The sequence below is a fragment of the Phocoena sinus genome, chromosome 1, assembly GCF_008692025.1.
Source record: "Phocoena sinus isolate mPhoSin1 chromosome 1, mPhoSin1.pri, whole genome shotgun sequence".
NCBI lineage: Eukaryota > Metazoa > Chordata > Mammalia > Artiodactyla > Phocoenidae > Phocoena > Phocoena sinus.
The window spans coordinates 74,733,462-74,754,372 of record NC_045763.1 but is presented as its reverse complement, the minus strand read 5'-3'; the positions used below and the strand labels follow the sequence as shown (position 1 = coordinate 74,754,372).

The following is a 20,911-nucleotide window of genomic DNA, read 5'->3' as shown; positions in this document are numbered from 1 at the left end:
GGTTGCCACGAAACATGTATTCACAACCATGATATACTAGAGAGCTATTTAGTTTCTCTAAAGAAGAAGCAAACAGTTTCTCCAATTTCTAAGAATATCTAATACTGTTCTCTGTGGAGGTCACTTTGATAATTTCAAATTTAATAATATAAATACTGTTCCTGAAAACATACCTGAAAGTAATGAAAAAAGTTAGAAATCAATATAGGACAAAATACTTATTGTAAATAAATAAGCCAGCAGATATTAACAGAGTAAACATAAGAAGTAAGAAATCTGGAGAATGTGAATTTGTTGATTTGTGGAGTTTCAAAACTAACTGACTTTGATAAGGGGCTGTTTTCAGGTATAAGGATTTATATTATTAGATTTGTATCCTCTCTACTAAAGGTAAAGAGAAAGGGAAAAACTACAGACTAACACAAAGAACAGCCACAAAGACTTAAAAATAAAACAGAACAAACCACAACCAAAAAACCCAAACAGCTTAAAGCTCTCATTCTAAATTTGGAGCAAACGAAATGCCTGAATGCCTAACTTATAATATAAACTAAAGTAAAGCAATTCAAAACCAGATGTTTATATAGTGATCAATAATAGCCACATTATTTTATAGAGTTGTGGTTTGAAGTTTTAGATTTGATAAATGATGAATTATTTAAAAGGATTCCTCTTTTTCATTGTCTTCCCACAAAGCTACTAACAATGATTTCTGTTTACAAAATAACTTCAGGGTTTTAGAAACAAATAGTAAAAAAAATTCCAGAGAGATAAAATGGCATTAACAAAATGTATTATTTTTCCCATAGTTAGGTTTGAGAGAGCAAAACCTAACTACACAAGAAGTAATTATTTTAGTCTTTCTTTTTTTTTGGGGGGGGGGAGTTCCCTTTATTCCTCTCATATCTGAATCTATAAATAAAGATGAAAGTAGGATTTAAATAGTGTTGAAATAGTAAAAGGCTAAACAAATGGCACAGTGGCATTTATTTCAGAAGTAATAATAAGAATGATGATAATGATAAAAAGACAAAAGTTCAATGAGGGATTCACAAATACTTTAATAAGATCTTCTAATGATGCAGTAGTATTAAACTGAGGCATATAAGATATATTGTAATTTCCTCCTTTACCCCCACTGAAGTACCTTTGGCAAAATACTGTTAAACAAGAAAGCTGTTGGCATTTTAAGTGCTTTGAGATTTCAAAATGGTGTTCACAGGCACTAACAGCAGACATTAGTTTTTATGTAACACTAGTGTGCATTTCTGAAGATATTATTTTACTACTTTATATAAACTGTCACTTGTATTTTGCAAAATACTCTCAAAATACCTATTTTAGAAAATTTAAGAAAAATAAGTTTTAAAATTAGAATCTTTCCATTATATGAAAATCTCATTCACCAAAACAATGAATCAAATAATTGCAACTACTTATGCAAATATGATCTAATTCTTCCTGGGGGTGGATTTGGGGGTGGAAAATTATTACATTTTCTTTGAGTTTAGGAAGGTTCAAGTCATCCTACTTCTAAAAAGTTAATATACTAGTTACAACTGAAGAAGAGTGGTTTTATAAGTAAGATCTTTTCTTTTCTTTTTTTTTTTTTGCATGAAACAGACATCTGCACATGCCATTGACTTGGAAATGACAGCTATAAAATAAATTAAAAACATAATTTATTGCTAAATGCAACTGTGGCTTTTAAGAACAACTTGTGATTCCCAAAATATACCTCTGATTTCTTTTGAAAAATATTTTTAGTTATTTTCTATCTATAGAACTTGTACATCAAGTTGCAGTATAAACTCTCCAGATGCCTGCATGAGTATAGATAATTTGGAGACATGGAAGAAAATCAGGAAAAGGAAAAAATCCCTAACATCCTGTTTCAGCTTCTCCTGTCACTTCTTGCTAATTGGATCTTGAGTTAAGAAAAAACTAACTGGTCAAAGGAAGGACTGGCAGTATTTGCCAAAGATGGTAAGTAAGTTGAAGGAAAATTTCCTTTTTTCCTGTTTGGTGAATAAGCTAAAGGAAAAATTTTAAGTACTACTGAATTTCATGCACTAATAGGATATCCAGGAAAATCTTTGAAATACTCTCTGTACTCATCAGTATTCTGAGTTTACTGTCAAGTAACACTGTAGAAAGTAAATAACAGTTCTCATAAAGGTCTTATATGAAAATTATCAGAAATGGTATGAATTAAAGATGTTAAATTTTGCAAATTATTTCAACAAATAGATTCCTTTTTAGAGTAAGGATAAGCATTAATTATAATGTCATTAAATAATTCCACAAAGAAAACTCTTCCTGCAACACTTTTTGTCACATAAGTATACATATACACATGAAATGTCTGGTTTATATGTGTACTACTTAGATGCAAAGATGAACACAGTTAACTCTTTGTAAAAATATTGGTTAACCAAAATATATACCTTATAAATATAAACACAAAAAATAAAATATTTTATAACATGATAGATTATGATAACTCTAAAAAAAATAGGCAATCTAGAACCATATGTATTTGCTCTGGATTTTATTATTTTTACACAGTGGTGAATTTAACTTTCTAAATGTTTTTCTCTAGTTATTTTTAAAGTTTATATCCACTGACATAAGGTGTTGGCAACTAATTAATAAAACGAGTGGTGGGAGAAAGCCAAATTCAAACACTGCAGCACATTTAATCTGGAGTTCCCTATAAAGCATATACTTGAAGTTCTCAATTGTTTTCTTGTTGTGTTCATCTATAAGCCATATCTACATTTACACTCAATTTAAACCCTTGTGATATCCTGCAACAGCCACAGGTTTTGGAGCTCAACACATATGAGTTATAATATTGGTTGTAATGCTTCTTAGTAATCATCAGTACCTATCTGAAAACACAGTGATTAGTAACAGTCCTTAGGAAAACACATCTCAACAAAGGATTTTTCTGCAAATATATTTTGTTCTGTACTGGTCAATAATGGAGCAAACTAGGTACTAAGAAAATGAGGACACACCAAAAATTACCTCAATTTCTTCCCAGAAGTATATACTACAATTACATTTATTTTCCATATAAATTTATTTTCTCTTCAGTTTAAGAAATACCAAAGGAATCTATATGTTCACCCAGGGTTGGTTTGTAGAAATATTTACCCACATTCATGAGATGAAGAAAGAAGAAACAAAGTGATAATTTTTATGCATATCTACAAGTACATTAAAAAAAAACTTAAATCTTACCACCCTCAAAATATCTTTGAATATATTTATACACACGACATTGTTAAAAATTAGAGAGTTCATTTTAAACATTAGGAAAATTTATTAAAAATTCAAGTATGGCATATCTTTATTTCATGTTATTCAGATAATTCTGAAATGTTTCACTCATTATAGTTAGTAAATTTATTTACTGGGCAATTTTTGGTTCTGTGTTGCTGCTAGATTCTAGATTGCTACTGATTATAAAAAGGGCATGTTGTTCATTACAGTATGCCATTATGCAAAGCTTAAAGGAGGTTATCATTCATGTTTTATAAGAAGGGTTTATAAATCTATTACTGTACAGATTATAACTACTCCAGATGTTGAATTCTCCAGTTTTCTTTGTAATGTGATAAATGTCACCTCTCTCTTTGACACCTCTTTTACAATAAAAGCACAATTTTATTTAACTTCTTTTAATGGATGTCAGAAAATAGAAGGGAAACAAATAGAAAACAGAACAAAATAGAATATAAACTTCCTAGGGTAAATACCCAATTAAAATATTAGCTGTTTTACTCAAGATTTACAACTATATTTTCCTTTCAAAAACCTTTCATTAACCTGGGTTATCTAATTTAAGTGGTGTGTATTAATTTGTCTTATGTTACCCTGTACAGCTCCCACTATTTCACAGTGCTATATTTGTTATTTCTAAAATATCACACAAGAAACTGCAATATAAATAATTTCTGTGGATAAAACTCAACATAAAACTAAACCATTTCTCCCATCAACTAAAATATTTTATTAACTCAGAATATTTTATAAAAATATAACTTTAGGAGGAGCATAACAACTTGCAAACAACCAAATAAAAAGTTTTAAAAGGTAACATTTGTTTTATTAAAAGTAATTGCCTACCAGATACTTCTGAAGAGGAGCAAGCTTGTATCCGAAAAATAAATTAAACAATGATTAAATGACACTCATAAAAATAGCATATTAGCATGAAATCACTTATACACATTTTTACAGAATATTATGTACAGACTAAAACAATGTAGAAATGATTATTTGACTGAACATATTCAAATAGAATATTTTTAAATTAAATGGTTAGGAAATAAAATCAATAATTACTGTTCAGCGCCACAATCAATACCATTCTAATTTTCCTTAAAACAGCTAACAAAAAATTTAACTCCTCATAGCAATAGCGCTAATAATATTAAGTAGCATATACTGAAATACACATCCTATAACTACTGCAATGCCATCTCTGGACTTCTATTCTTTTTCAAAACTGTACTGTAGGAAAGACACTCTGAATTGTAATACTTCATTAAGTCCCTTCTGAGAGACAATAGTGTCTTCCAGGTATTTTTACTTCATTGGTGCCGGTTTAACAATCTTCTCAACATTTATTGAGCACTGTTCAATGGTACCAGAAACTGAGCTAGACTCTGGGAACACAACAAAGAATGAACATATCTCCACTATATAGGAGATGAGAAGCTAAAGGGGAAATAGATGAACCACTGTAATAGAACGTGACAAGGATTACAACTAAGAAATCTACAGGTGCTATTCAAGCTCAAAAGAGGAAATTCTTGGGTAGTAAGGTAAGGCATAAAAGATGATGCAGCATTTGTGCTGAATCTTGAAGGATAAACAGTTCCTCTGGCAGATGAAGTTGAGGACAAAGATAGGCTGGGATGATCCTGAATCAAATGTATAAAGGAAAGAGCATGGTTTACTCAGGAAATGTCAACAGACCTAAATAGCTGCGGCATAGGGTAAAAGTGTACAGCAGCAGTGGGAGGTGAAGTGTATGGGCAAGAAAGTGCCCAATCAGGGAGGTAGCTGCTCGCCACAGCGACACTTTTCAGTATGTGGAAAGGCCCAGGAGTAAACTGAGTTATTCACAATTGCTGTACTCCATTTCTTCTGGGAAATAGGAGGCAAGATCACTTGGCTAAAGAAAGAGGGGAGCCAGATAGAGTAAGGAGGAAGAACAGTGGGGGTTACAGGTCTGAATATTTTAAATCTTGATGGCTACCCATTTAGGGAATAAGAGAAGGAGCTGTTCCTCTAAAATTTTCTATAAGGGAAAGAGCAAGTATTAGGTACTATAAGCAGTTGTTTCTTAATAGTATCTTTTTTTGTAATAAGTTAAAATTTTTTTTTACTGAGCAGATTATAATTCATGGTCCCCCTAATCTCTTTGTAATTAAATTATTTTCATCTTCATTCTTTACCTAAATAAAAGCATTATTCTATTTAGGTTATTTAGTGTATGTCAGAAAGCACAAAACAGGATGGGAACGGAGGTAAATTAGTTATGAAAATACCAAGTTCTATCAACAAATAACAATACAGTCTCTTCCAAAACCTCTAGGAAGTGTAAATCTAGTAGACTGTAATACTGTCTTCTGGCACCCCTACTTCAAACACTCACCTCTTTAGAACTCTATATTTGTTATTTCTAAGCATACCTCCCCACACACATACATGCTGTAGTACAAATATTTTCAGTAAATATAAAATATTCTAGTTGCTACAGAATGCCTCATAAAATGCAACTTATAGCAACAAAGCAAACAAATTATTCTGTAAAAAGTGGTTTCCTACCAGATGCTTCTGATGATTTGCGTGCTTGATCAAAAAGAATAAATTAAACAGATTAAATAACACATAAAATAACATACACACAAGAAGTTACCAACCCATACATGTTCATTAGATATTCACACACAGGAATAGAATGAAAAACACATATTCAAAAGTGTTTTATACAATGATTACAATTAATTCTTTGGATACATGTATCTTTTTAACCAGTCAAAACCCTACTCTGGAAATATATTAATGAAATATCATATTTCTATCCCTTTAATCTGAAGAGCAATTGTGTTCACTTTGCTGAAGAGACACTTTGCTTCACCATATTCAAATGTGTTCGTTCAAAGCAAATTCACTGTAACCTTAAAATGACAGTGAGTATAAAAAACAACTTTAATTACTATAACTGTTATTTGTGTAGTTCAGTGGATGGGACCACATAACAGCACAAATGGGCCTACTTTTCTTTTCTAAGATATTAATTAGTCTTGCACAAAATCACGCATGAAAGAGTGGTTGAAAATTTAATAGGCAATAAAGGCTATTCTTATTGCAATACTGCTTACATTTACTCTTCTGTCCTCTCCTTACAATTTTTTGTTAGTTAATTCTTTATCAAGTCTTGGTTACAAGTGAACATTATAATTGACCCACTCTTTCACTACACTGTTAAAAAAATTTTAAACTTTTGGTGAGACATATATATTTAAATGATCAAATTATAGAAAGAAACACATTAACTTATTTGACTAGTATCTATATGGACAGATGGATACACTATGAATTCACTTAGTGTACTCGTTCACTACAAATCACATGTACATGCTTTCTCTCCAAACTTGCTCTCTGTCTAGGGATGCTGTAGATTTTCTAGGCCATCCAAGCCATGTTTGACTGAAGATGTTCCCTAAAGGATTTTGTGATAAAAAAGTAAATTTATAGCCATAAAACTAATGACCCAGGCAATTTTTGAAATGCTCTTTGAAATGTACTTTACTTCCTTAATTGTTCACTGAGGCTTTTTCTCAGAGGATATTTTATCTAGCAGAATCATATGCTAAAGATTTTCCATTTGGTCCTGAATTCAAATGTTGTCTTGTTGAGGAAAGTACAGAGATAGGAGTGGATCCCTAGATGATAGGGTATGCACGTTTTCAACTTAACTAAATAGTAAGTGGCTCAATAAATGGTTGTGCTAGTTTATACTACCACTCTATCCTTGGTGATCCATATCCTCAACAAAATATGTTACTGTTTAATTTTTACTTTCTAATTTTTGATAATCTAATGGGTATAAAATGATATCTGCTTGTTAAATATTAAATATCTCAGTAGAATTTTATAACTTTTTTCTCTTAAAGGTCTTATTCTTTTATTAGATTTATTCCTAGGTTCTTTAGAGCTTTGGTTGCTATTGTAAAAGGGAGACTTTTTTAAAAATTACCATTTGTTTGTTGCTGATGTATAGCACATAGTTGATGTTTATATACTGATATTATATGGCAGACTGGCAGTCTCTCATTAATTCTAAAATAACACTAGTAGATTCTCTTGAATTTTCTATGTAGATAATCACATATCTGTGAATAATGATAATTTTTTTTACTCGAACTTTTTCTTGTCCTACCGTGTAGGTTATCACTCACAGTGTTATACTGTACAGATAGAGACAACGAGCATCCTACTCCTGTTCCTAACTTCAAAGAACATGTTTCTAACTGCTTTTCTTTCCCATACTTTACTTGTAAAACTATTACTAGAATACATATATTTAAGAAATTAAGAATATCTCCTTTTTAATTCTTTGAAAAATTTTGTACCAAGATTAAAATTTTTGTTTTTTGAACTTGACTATAAAACTGTCCAGTCCTAATTTTGCTAAGTTTTTTTTTTTTTTTTCTTTTTGCGGTACGCGGGCCTCTCCCGCTGCAGAGCACAGGCTCCAGACGCGCAGGCTCAGCGGCCATGGCTCACTGGCCCAGCCGCTCCGCGGCATGTGGGATCTTCCCGGACCGGGGCACGAACCCGTGACCCCTGCATTGGCAAGCAGACTCTCAACCACTGCACCACCAGGGAAGCCCATGTTAAGTTTTGAATAAACATGTTAACTATGATTAAATCTTAAATAGGTACAGTTCTAATCAGTTCTCTTAAAAGTCTTCTCCATGAACTACGCATTGGCTCTGATGAATATTTTCTATTCCACTGACTTTTGCTCGTGTCTCTATTAGTTTTTTTCCTTCTTTTGATTAACCATACTGTGCTTTCTCTAACTTGTTTACTTGCATCCTTATATCACAAATGTCTTTCTCTTTTCCTAACATACACATTTAAGATTTTGGCTCTAAATCCTTTAGCTGCACCCCACAAGTTCTGATACATAATTGAATTTTAAATTTATGAGTTATTTCTTGACCTGTGTGTTATTTGGGTTTTTTTTAATTTCCAAATATAACATTTGTGTTTACTTATTTAATTAGTCTTTTATTATTGATTAAACTTAATTGCTTTGTGGTCAGAGACCACAGCCTATGTATCAATTCTTTAAAGTATATCAAATATGTGTAGTCAAAAAATCAATTTTGTAAGTGTTCTATATATTTCTGTGTATTCTCCAATTACTGGGTGAGAATTCTTTATATATATCTATAAATCTTACATAGTTATAATTTTTCCTTCTAAACGGGTCAATTTTGTTTTATATATTTTGAGGCTCTGTGGGGAAGTACATACAATTTTTTTCTCTTATATTTCTTTTTTATGTGATTATTAATTTAAATGGTAGTCTGTATGTGACAATTCTACTCTGACATTCTTGGTAGGATCTAATGCTGTTTTATCTGCTAAATATCTTTTGTTGTAGATTGTGTGTGTGTGTTATGTATCTATTTTGGCTTTGGACTCTGAACTCAAAGTTCAGTGGGGCTTTATCTGTGAGAAAACTGCAGGGTTTGATATGAGGATATGTTTTGTATTAGCTTCTGCCTGGCATCCGATAGATGTTACCAGCCTGGAACTGTTACTCTAAGGTATTTTATTTAAAATTATTAAACCACACAATTAATACAGATTATAACGTGAAAGCTACTGAAGAAGCAGTTGATTACAAACTCTCAGGAAAAGCATCCCATACACATGCACATACAGCCCTCCCCGCTCCCCAGGAACCCAAGCCAAGAAATGTGAGCTTCCTTATCTTCCCCGTGTCAGTGGAGACGTTTTATTTTTTAGTCTATGCTTTCACTGAGGTTATGATCCTTTGAGGATCCTGGCTTTATACACAAGTCTAAGAAATCCCAAGTTGTATGGATCAAAGAACTTTTCTGTCTCTGTGAGGCCATTTAAAACAAAAGCCATTTTGTCACCAAGGTATGAAAATTTCCTCAGGGTAGTCAAAGTATGCTCCCCCTTACAGCTCTAGTTTTTCACTTACTATTTGACTTTCTGCACACTGGGGATTTCTATTATATTCTTGTAAATTCAAGTATTCATTTAAAGGGATGCTTGTTATATTTTATTCAGTATTTCTATGTGCTGTTGTATCTTCGTTAATTTTTGGTCTAGAAGGATTTTCAAATTATCCAGTCTCCAATTTATGGATTTTTTTTCTGCGTAAGAAAAAATGTGTGTTAAGTTGTAAGATGCAAGGAGACCTGGATGTTTGTGGAATTCATTTTTTATCCTCGTAATTCAAACTTCCATCAGGATATATTTAGGTGCTGGTATTTTTGTTAATTTTTGTCAATACACAGTGAGCTCTTTCAGTGTATACTTTTAGGATTTTCTTCTAAGTTTTCCTGAATCATAATTTTTTATGATTGTTTCTGTTCTATTAGTCATTATCTGTTCTGAAGGAATGTTATTCATTCAATTTGTAGAGTTCCTACTTTTATCTAACATACTTTTCACCTCATAATTTTTATCCTGTCCATTTTCCCTACATTCTGGTAGCTTTTATCAAGTTAGCTCTTTACATGTTCAATTTACCTTCCTGCAGTGATTATTTTGCTCTTTACTGCTTCTAATGCAGCTTTATACTCTATAAATGCCAGGTTCATTTTCTTATAACATTCTCTTATATCATTATTGCTTCTTTTCTATTCCTGCCTCTCGCCCAGCTCTCCTCTCAACCTAGTCTCTTGTTTCATCTTTTTATCTTTAACATCTTATTTTATAGAGTCCATGTTCACTTGAAATTTTTAAGAATTCCACATAGACGCTCTCTATAATTTCCTATTTTAAACCCTCCCTCATAAATATTTTCTAAACGTAAGTTCATTCTCTTCCTCTTGAAGGCTGTGAACTTATCCTTGAGCATGATCTCTTTTATAGGCTCCACATTGGTACTTTTCTTGTTTATTCATTCATGAACAATGAGAAGCCTTTCAAAACTTTACAAATGCTCCCCCCAAATAAGGTGGATCCTCCCACCTCCTATTTGGGTATGTTAGAATCAAGTTCTCAGATCTTTTAGTTGATATATATATATACATATTTATATTATCATTTAAATAATCCAAAATGGGAATGGAGCCAGGACTATAGGGTTCCTTACTAGTTGTGATGCCCGTCACATCAGGGAAGAGCCCTGTTATATCTGGAAGAAGAAAAGCCACTTTCTCAGCTTGATTAGACTAACAAATTTCTGGTTGTCCCACTATTAATTGTTTTAGAATGAAAGAAATCAGCAGTGTTGGATTTTCCACTCATCTCTCCCACAGTCTTTCTTAAAAGCTTCATCCATCCAAGTTAGTAAGGGTGAAATTATTTTTATTTGTTTTCCATGAAGGCAAACTACTCAAAATAAAACTGTTAAACTTTGGCATCCGATCTTCAATCTGATACATACATTTCTAGGCAAGTACCCTTCCTTAATTCCACTGATATACTGTTTTTCCAGTTTTGTGTTCTTAAATTTTCAATTTAGAAAATATTGTTCTAAAAGGGGGAATTACTCAAATGCTTTTGCTCAAGTCTGTAACTTTCCTGTAATTCAAAGCATAGCAAATCTTTTTCAGAGATTTGCCCTCAACTACCACAAGGCCAATCAGAGTTTTCATTTGAGATTTTGATATAATGATGCTAGTTATGTTCCAATAAGCATATGAACCAAAAAAATCAAAATACATGACTGATATTCTTCATCAATAATGTAATAAAAGTGTTATACTATATAAAAAATGGGTAAGTTCTAATCATTCATTTATTTCACAAGAATTTATGAGTTCATTACTGTGTTTGGGGCACTAGGGTAACCACTGGAAACACAGAGATGAACACTGCACTATCCTTGACTTAAGGAGTTCAAAGGATGGTGATTGGAAACGGATATGCAAATATATAATTTCAGTATAATACAAATAATTGTTATAGTTTATAAGTTTGCTTTGGGAGTATAGAGGAATCATCTGACTCTACAGAGTCAATAATGGAGGCACTGAAAAGCATAGCTGGTTTTCAGAATTTTTATAATAAAAGATATAAATATGGAAAGGGAGCAAGGAATAATATGTAGTGTAATATGACTAGATCAGAATTTTATGAGAGTGGTGCAAATAAAGCCAGAAAGGCAGGGCACTGCTCTCATATGCCCCACTAAGGAGTTTAGCCTTTGAGAGGCACTAAGGAGTAACTGAAAGTTTTCACGTTGGGTTAAGAAATGGGCGTATCTGCAGTTTTAAAATGGCAGCATGGAAAATGGTCTGGAGGGATATAAAACTGGAAGTTGAGACCAGTGAAGCTGTTACTGCAAAAGGATTGAAAAGATACAGAATTCCTGATCCAAAAGCATTCTCAGTGTCAGTGATAATGGAGAAAATTGAGTGATTTTGAGACATTTCTAATGTAGAATCAATAGAAATTTATGGCTGAGTGCATGTCTGGGGAGTAAGAAACAAGTTCAGTGATTACAAGGCTTCTGTTTTAAGTTCCTGCATGGCGAGTGGGATCATTAACAAAAATCAGGATGAATGAAAAAGGAGCAGATTTGGGATGGAAAGAGAAAATTCACTTTTGCACTGAACATTCAGGTAACAACTGAAGATGTGGGACTGGATGAGATCATTCAGAGAGAATGCAGCATTAAAAGAGGGCTAAAGATAGATTCCAGAGAAAACTATTCCCCCCAAAAGCTGGTATTTAATAGGCAAGGAAGGAGAAAAGAAAGAGCTTTTTAACTAGGAAAGTACCACATACACATAAATATCACATGTATAGCTAAAGACTTAGATAAAAAGGTCTGGCATTTGCTCATTTTTACAAATAAAACCACACTTCATTTGAAATTTTCCACATTTTGAAATGGCTGAGGCATTTAACCACTTATGAGTAATATTAGTTGAAATTGGACAATCCTGAAAAAGTCAGAATGTTTAGTTGTCATTACTATAATTCCTATGGTTAAAAAAGGCTATAAGGGCAGACCAATATGATCAAGTATATCAAATACTATCTGAATAATCCATAGCTTTCTTGAAAGAAAAAGCAATAGAGAAGCAGTAACAATTTTCTTCAGCTAAAACTAACATATCCAATTGTAAAACCTCTAGAACACTTTCAAGGAGAAAAAACACACTGCCTGTATTCAAAGAAATCCAGTATTTTAAGTGTGATAACCAGGTATATTCAGTTTTGATATCCAAGAAATCCTAAGAAATGTTAACATGTTGCTTTTGTAATATTAGCCCAAATTTAAAACACTCGAACAGAAAGATCTATCTAACAGTAGAATAACAGGATAATAACAATAACAAATCATTCTTAATATATTACATGCAAAATTGTTCTTTTAACGTCTAATATCATTCTATAAATAAATACCTAACAGTGTTGAAGAGGTTTATATTATACAGCAGCAGGATAAAAAATGTTTATTGGCAATAATAAGATGGTCTCCAATTATGGAAGAAAATGTTCATCTATTTGGAATTCTACCACTATACCAAAAAAATCCAACTCTCTCAGGTTCTGAATTCCAATTCCAAATCTTTTAAGTATAAACTATAGACTGCTTTAAGAGAAAAACCATAACACTTTTCCTAAACATGTATCTGATTCAAAGGTTAACTTAATAAACATCCTCTTTTTTAGTTAAGCAAAAAGATGCTAATGAATTATGCTCTAAGCAAATATTTCTGCCTCTAACAACAGGATATCTATTTTTAGCTGCAGGTTTGGCTTAAAGTGAACAGCTTTTACCCTATGATAAACTGCAGTATATACTGTAGTATATTTTCTCAAAAAACATTTTTAGAAATGTTTAGAAAAAATCATATTTACAAAAACAAAAAGGAAACTATCACAAAAGTACTTGTTCTAACAAATTATTTCCCAAAAAATTATTTCTAAAAATTTTAACAAAGGCTCCAAAACCAAAATGCATATATTTATTTCATCATTAAATTCCTATTTCTCAATGAATTATAGTTAAAAGCAACAAACAAATCAATAAAATTTTGGCAACATCTTATGCAAAATTGAGTATTTTTTATATAACCAAAAAGAAGCTAACAAAAATTAATATTAGAAAGACAAAGCCAATAAAAGGAAAGTTTAATTATCTTCAGGATCAGACACTAAAAAAATTCCTCCTTTACCACAGTGGGTCTTTTACTCACTAATTTATAACACAATTAATAACAATGTATTAATGAATATAATGAATACAATAAATCACACCATAAAATAGATTAGAAACTGATTACTGGTATTGACTATTAATAGTGATATTAATTATTCACAGTTGTTAATGGATTTAAAAAGCAAATTACTATAATCTCTAAAAGCAAAAGCATCAAGAGAAAATGTAATCCACTGTAGTTCTGGCTTTACAACTGCCCCTCTAAAAAACATTTTTTTGCTTTTATAGTTAAATATTTTTTTAAAAATACAAACCTACAGAGTCTCAGAGAGCATACTTACCACTCATGATGAAAATCAACCTTTCCAAAACATACTGCTCAAAACAACAATCCAACAGCAAAGGGAGTTATGCTAATCTCTAGAGGTATAAGAACCGATGGTGTAAACACATACATTAGAGCATGCAGCACACAGAAAATGAAAAGCTTTCTTTTGTTTTAAAAAGAGAAGCCCCTAGAAGCAAAGCATAACTGCTCAGTACGAGATATCACTAGTAAACATCAGATTAATGCCAAAGATGTGTATAACTAGATTTAATTTCTCTCAAGCTAGTTATCCTAGGCTTCTTCATATACCACTAGAACAACTCAAAATGGCAGGGAGAAAATGTTCGAACCAGGATGTATAAGATGTTCTCAATTATATCAGCATGAGTTGTTACCACGGCAACATTAGAGCAGAATTATCGGTTCACTTGTAACCAAGGAGTAGCTTTTCTAAAGCTTTAATCAACCAAGACAAATAAAATGCCTTTTTATTTTAGAGCCACATGATTTAAAAATTACCACGTTTCTTAAATTTAAGCACTTATCTACCATTTTTACATCTTTCCAAGATATTTTAAAAATTGCTGTTTTCTTCAAATACTCACACAATCCCATGTTGAACCTGGCAAGGAACAAACAGCAGAATGATTGCACCTAAACGTCTTTCAATTACACCAGCTCTTACTGCTAGCTGTGGACTTCACTGATATTAAAATGCTGTGTGCTGTTGCTAGTGACTATTGGCGATGAATCTTATTGCCCAGATCGCTGATAGCTTTCATTTTTCATGAGCCAGAAAGCTATACTGCAGCACAAATGTTAACCATTTAAACATTCTGTTATTATGGAGGAGACAAAATATAATACTATATATCTTCATTTATAAAGGAGAATTGTAAAACAACTTATTTATAAACTTCCATTATATTCAGTATCACAAACAGTGTCAGATGCCACTTATGTGATTTTCAAAAGAGGGGAGTACACAAAGTTACTGACAATTTTTTTTTTTTTTTTTTTTTTTTTTTTTGCGGTACGCGGGCCTCTCACTGCCGCGGCCTCTCCCGCCGCGGAGCCCAGGCTCCGGACGCGCAGGCCCAGCGGCCATGGCTCACAGGCCCAGCAGCTCCGCGGCACGTGGGATCCTCCCAGACCGGGGCACGAACCCGTGTCCCCTGCATCGGCAGGCGGACTCTCAACCACTGCGCCACCAGGGAAGCCCGACAATTATTTTTGAAGTGTAAAATCCCTTACATTAAACAGGATTAAGATGACAGATTGTATAGCAAGGTAGATGGTATGGTGAACAACTGTACTGATTCCCAGAGACCCAAAATTTGTACCAAAATGGTACAAGGGATCTATAGAATGGTTCCTTGTTAAGTGGAATGTCACCAAGTGAACATGCCATTTTAAAAGTTGCCAGGTGACACAGGACTTCTGGTGATGAAAGAATGAGTAAGTCAGCAAATCTTCTCTCCAAGAAACAATTATGAAGTTGGACAAAATTATCAAAAACAATGACTTCATGGTTCTGGACATCTAGTAATCACAAACAACAAACTGAGAAGCATTTATTCATGAAAAATTGCTACACTTTGCATGAAAACAGTGGGAGTCTGTGGTATTCTTGCTTGGTGCTGCTCCTGTTCCCCCACAGCTCAGTCAGTGCAGTACTTCTGTCAGGGTGGGGCTCCATGACAACCAGGAGCTTTACTGCCAGAGAGGGCTGACATGATTTGGAGAGGAAGCCAAAAAACCCCATACAAGTGATACCATCTATTAAAAAAAAAAAAGCAAACTGTAGCAAATGAACAGGGAAAGTATCCAGCTTTGCTAACCTGAAGTTGTGGCCATAGTAGGGGTGAGCAGTAGACTGATGGTCTAGCAAAAAATTTAGTATAGAAAATGTAAATGAGAGAGGCAGAGAGGGCCTAAATAAGCTCTCCACATATCCCAGCTTGACAAGGAAGCTATTCCATAGGACCCAAAGGAAAGTTAAAGCTGGTACAGGCTTGAAAACTGCCTGAACGTTGAATATGCTTTCCAACCCACAAACAGCTCCATCAGCACAGACTGGCTCAGAATGTTTGAGCACAAACTCTGATTAATCACTGAATAGTAACTAAGCTATGCAGGCACAGGGTAATCCCTAACAGAGAAATCAGTAGCCAGACAACATGGTGGATACAGCCCATAGATTAAAGCCATGGAAGTTATTAAAACAAAACAATATAAATAAAAACAATCCTGAGGAAAGAAAAAATAATCAGAATGCAGAGCTGCTACAAAATATTATTTTAAAAAGTCAAATTTCTGACAAAAACATTATATAATCCATAATGAGGAAAAACGATAGAAAATGTCTCTGAATGGTCCCAAATATAGGATTTAGCAGACAAGACTATTGAAAATATATCAAAAGAATAAAAGGAAATTGTATTTAAAGAATTCAAGGAAAATATGATGGCAATGATACAACAAAGAGAATTTCAATATAATGATAGAAAGAGAAACTATTCAAGATATAAAAATTATAGACTTGGAAAGTACAATAACCCAAACTTTAAAACTCACTACATAAGCCCAACAGCAGATTTGAGGAGGGCAAAAGACTCAGTCAGTGAACTTGAAGATAGATCAATAGAAATCAACCAGTCTGAAGAATACAGAGAACAAAAGATAGGAAAAAAATGAACAGACCCTTAGAAGCCTGTAGGATATCAAGGGTATCAACATACATGTAATAGGAACCTTAGAAGGAGAGGAGAGAGACAAAGGGCAAAGAAAAAATATTTGAAGAAATAATGGTTGAAAATGTCCAATCTGATGAAAAATGTTAACCTGCAATCTAAGTTCAACCAATGCCAAGTATGATAAGTACAAAGAGATTCATACCTAGACACCTCATATTCAAGTTGTTAAAAGCCAAAGACAAAGAAAAAATATTGAGAGAAGCAAGAGAAAATGACTAATCATGTACAGGGGAAAAGCAATATGATTAATGATGACTTCTTCATGAAAATAAGAGAGGCCGGAAGGCAGTGGAATAATGTATTCAAAGTGCTAAAAGAAACAAACCTTTTCACAATTCTCTATCCAGGAACACTATCCTCTAAAAACAAAGGTAAAATAAAAACATTCTCAGATAAACAACAACAGAGGATATGTGCTTCAAGCAGAAATACTTAAGGAAGTTGTTCCAGATGAAAAGACACTGGACAATACTCAAATTGACAGGAAGAAATAAAGAGTATAGATGATAAATATATAAGTAAAAGACTATATAAACACATTTATCTTTCTTTTTAAAATTTCTTTAAAGACCTTAAAATTGTATGAAGCAATCATTGTAACACTGCATTTCTAGGTTTATAAAAACATAAAGGTAACGTGAAAATGATAACACAAAATTAGAGAAGAAATGGAGCTATATTGCATCAAAGTCACTATATTTTACTAGAAAAGTAGATTGTGATAAGATAAAATGCATATTTTAACCCCTAAATCGACTATTAAGAAAATGTCTTTTTAAAATGTAGTTTAAAAATCAAAGAGGAATTAAAATGGCATCCTACAAATATCTGTTTAACACAAAAGAAGAGAGGAACAACAATACAAAAACTCTTAAGATATATAGAAAACAAACAGCACAATCAAAGATGTAAAGCCAACCATATCAATAATTACATTAAATGTGAATAAACAGATCACAAGGCAGAAATTATCAGACTGGATTAAAAAAGGTCCAACTATATGCTGTCTACAGGGCCACACTTTAGATTTTAAGATAAAAATAGGTTGAAGGGAAAGGAGAGAAAAAGTTATACCATGTAACAGTAACCATAATACAGGTGGAATACCTATATCAATATCAGACAAAATAGACTTTAAGACAAGAAATATTACTAAAGTCAAAAAAAGGAAATTTCATAATGATAAAAGGGTCAATACTTCTGGGAGATTTAACAATTAGAAATGTATATGCAATGAACAAAATAGTCTCCAAAATGCTAAAACAAAAATGACAGAATTGAAGGAAGAACTAGGGACTTCCCTGGTGGCACAGTGGTTAAGAATCTGCCTGCCAATGCAGGGGACATGGTTCGATACCTGGTCTGGGAAGATCCCACATGCCGTGGAGTAACTAAGCCGCGTGCCACAACTACTGAGCCTGTGCTCTAGAGCCTGCGTGCCACAACTACCAAAGCCCTATAGCACCTAGAGCCCGTACTCTGCAACAAGAGAAGCCACTGCAATGAGAAGCCCATACACTGCAATGAAGAGTAGTCCCCACTCGCCACAACTAGAGAAAGCCCACACACAGCAATGAAGACCCAACACAGCCAAAAATAAATTAATTAATTAAAAAAATTTTTTTTAAAGAAAGAACTAAATAATTCAGAAATTATAGTTGAAAATTTCAATATTCTCAATAATTCATGGAAAAAAGAAAATCAATAGATTACAGAAAACTTGAATATAATATCATTAAAATGACATTTATAAAACACAGCATCTAACATCAGCAGAATACACATTCTTTTCAAGTACACATGGAAATTCTCCATACTAATCATATGCTAAGCAATATAACAAATCTCAAATTAATTTGAAAGGATAGAAAATTCATTCAAAAAATGAACTCTTATCATAGGAGAATTAAAGTAGGAATGGACAACAGAGAGAAATTTTGGAAATCCTAATATCTGGATTTAGATCACAAAGAAATCCCAAAGGGAATTAGAAAATATTTTGAACTGAATGGAAAAAAACCCACAAGAAATCAACATTTATGGGATACAGATAAAGCATAGCTTAGAGGAAAATTCAAAACTTTAAACACATGTATTAGAAAAAAAGAAAGGTCTCAAATCAATAATTTAAGTTTCCACATTAAGAAACTTAGAAAGAAGAGCAAATTAAACCAAAGCCAAAACGGTCACAGCAGAATTCAATGAAATGGAACATAAAAACAATAGAGAAAATGAAGAGACCAAAAGTCTTACTGATAAACCTTTAGCTAGACTGACCAAAATTAAGACAAAATAAAACAGAGAAGACACTAATTACCAAAATCAGGAATGAAAAGATGGCATAACCACTGATGCTAGAGAAATTAAAAGGATTAAAAAAGAATACTATGAACAACTTTACGTAAATGATATAACTTAGATGAAATGGACAAGTTCATAGAAAGACACAAATTACCAAAACTAACTCAAGAAGAAATAACAAATCTGAAAAGACTTACAAACAAACAAAAATATTAAGCCAGTAATTACAATTTTTCCCACAAAGAGAAGCTCAGGTCCACATGGCTTCACTGGGGAATTCTATGAAACATTAAAAGATATAATACCAATCTGACACAAACTTTTCTAGAATATAAAGAAGGATGTAATACTTCCCAACTTATTCTATGAGGCCTGATGACAAAACTGACAAAGATCAAAAGAAAATTACAGATCAATATCCATTCCAACACAAAAATCTTTATCAAAATATTAGCAAACCTAATTCAGCAGTATATTAAAATGATTATACACCAGGACCATGTAGGATTTATCCCAGGAAGGCAAGGTTGGTTCAACATTGAAAATTAATTAATGGAATACACCATATTAATGGAATAAAAGACAAAACGACATAAACATCTCAATATATGTAGCAGAAGCATTCTACAAAATCCAGTACCTGTGATAAAACCTCTCAACAAACTGGGACTGGCAGGGAACTTCCTCAAGCTGATAAAGGGTGAGTTTGGGGGTGAGGTGGAGAGGGGGACCCTATAGTTTACATTATATATAATGGTGAAAGATGGAATGCTTTTCCTAAGAATGGAAATAAGGCAAGGATATCTATACTCACCACTTCTTTGCAACTTTTTTTTTTTTTTTTTTTTTGTGGTACGCGAGCCTCTCACTGTTGTGGCCTCTCCCGTTGCGGAGCACAGGCTCCGGACGCACAGGCTCAGCGGCCATGGCTCACGGGCCTAGCCTATCTGCGGCATGTGGGATCTTCCCGGACTGGGGCACGAACCCGTGTCCCCTGCATTGGCAGGCGGACTCTCAACCACTGCGCCACCAGGGAAGCCCTCTTTGCAACTTTTTATGAAAGGTTCTAGCCAGTGTAATGAGGTAAGAAAAAAGATATTTAAAAAGATATTAAAGGCATATAAATTGATAAGAAAGAAATAAAACTGTCTTTTTTTGCAGATGACAGGATTCTATATGTATAAAATTCTAAGGAATCTATAAAGAAACTACAAGAACTAATAAGTAAGTTTATCAACATCATAGGATATAATATATATATAAACCAATAACATTTTAATATACTAGGAACAAGCAATCCAAAACTGAAATTAAAAGGACAGCTCCATTCACAATGGTATTAACAGAAAAAAAAACTTAGGAATCCATTTTAACAAGATTTACTCACTAAAAAAAAAAAAAAAAACAAACAAAAAAACAGAAAACATTGCGGAGAAATTAAAGTACATCAAAATAAATGGAAAGCTATTTCATTTTCATGGACTTCAAGACTCAATATTGTTGATAGAAGAGTCTCCACAAATTAATCTATAGATTCAATGAAATCTCTATGAAAATCCCAGTGGGCTTTTCTTTAGAAACTGACAGGCTGATTAAAATTTATATGGAAATGTAAAGTACCCAGAATAGCCAAAACAATTTTGGAAAGAACAAAGTTCGAGGACCTACACTACTTGATTTCAAAACTTTTTTTAAAGTTACAATAACCAAGACAATGTGGTATTGGCATAGAATAGACATACACTGGTCATTGGAACAAAATTGAGAATTCAGAAGTGAACCCCTACAATTATGGTCAACTGATTTTTGACAAAAGGTGCCAAGATGATTAATGGAGAAAGAAAAGTCTTCTCAACAAACAGCGCAGTAAAAATTGGATATTTATATGAGTTAAAAAAAAGAACTCCACTCCATAGCTCACACAAAACAACACAAAAAATTAATTTTTAGATGAAAGCATAGAATAAAAATCTCCATTACCTTGGGTTAGATAAAGATTTCTTAAGATTTGGCACCAAAAGTACAATCCATCAAAGGAAAAAATGATAAACTGGACTTCATTAAAATTACAAACTTTTGCTCTTCAAGGATATCATTTAAGAAGATAAT

General features: G+C 32.8%; 1 protein-coding gene across 12 annotated transcripts in view; it reads right to left on the bottom strand.

Annotated features, from left to right (window-relative positions):
- The window catches only part of PRKACB (protein kinase cAMP-activated catalytic subunit beta), a 150,381-nt gene that overhangs the window by 49,037 nt on the left and 80,433 nt on the right, over positions 1–20,911 (bottom strand). Inside the window, exons 1-4 of one of the 12 annotated variants that reach the window (XM_032632631.1) lie at positions 14,351–14,518; positions 5,848–5,871; positions 4,138–4,161; positions 3,115–3,123 (exon numbers count right to left, since the gene is read on the bottom strand). The exons of 5 other annotated variants lie outside the window; for them this stretch is intronic. In XM_032632631.1, the coding sequence (XP_032488522.1) occupies positions 3,115–3,123; positions 4,138–4,161; positions 5,848–5,871; positions 14,351–14,360 (67 nt within the window). In that variant the 5' untranslated portion in view covers positions 14,361–14,518. Of the gene's footprint in view, positions 1–3,114; positions 3,124–4,137; positions 4,162–5,847; positions 5,872–13,758; positions 14,077–14,350; positions 14,544–20,911 lie in introns of those variants that run through there. 6 more of the 12 variants (XM_032632641.1, XM_032632623.1, XM_032632646.1 and 3 more) reach the window with 6 other exon arrangements.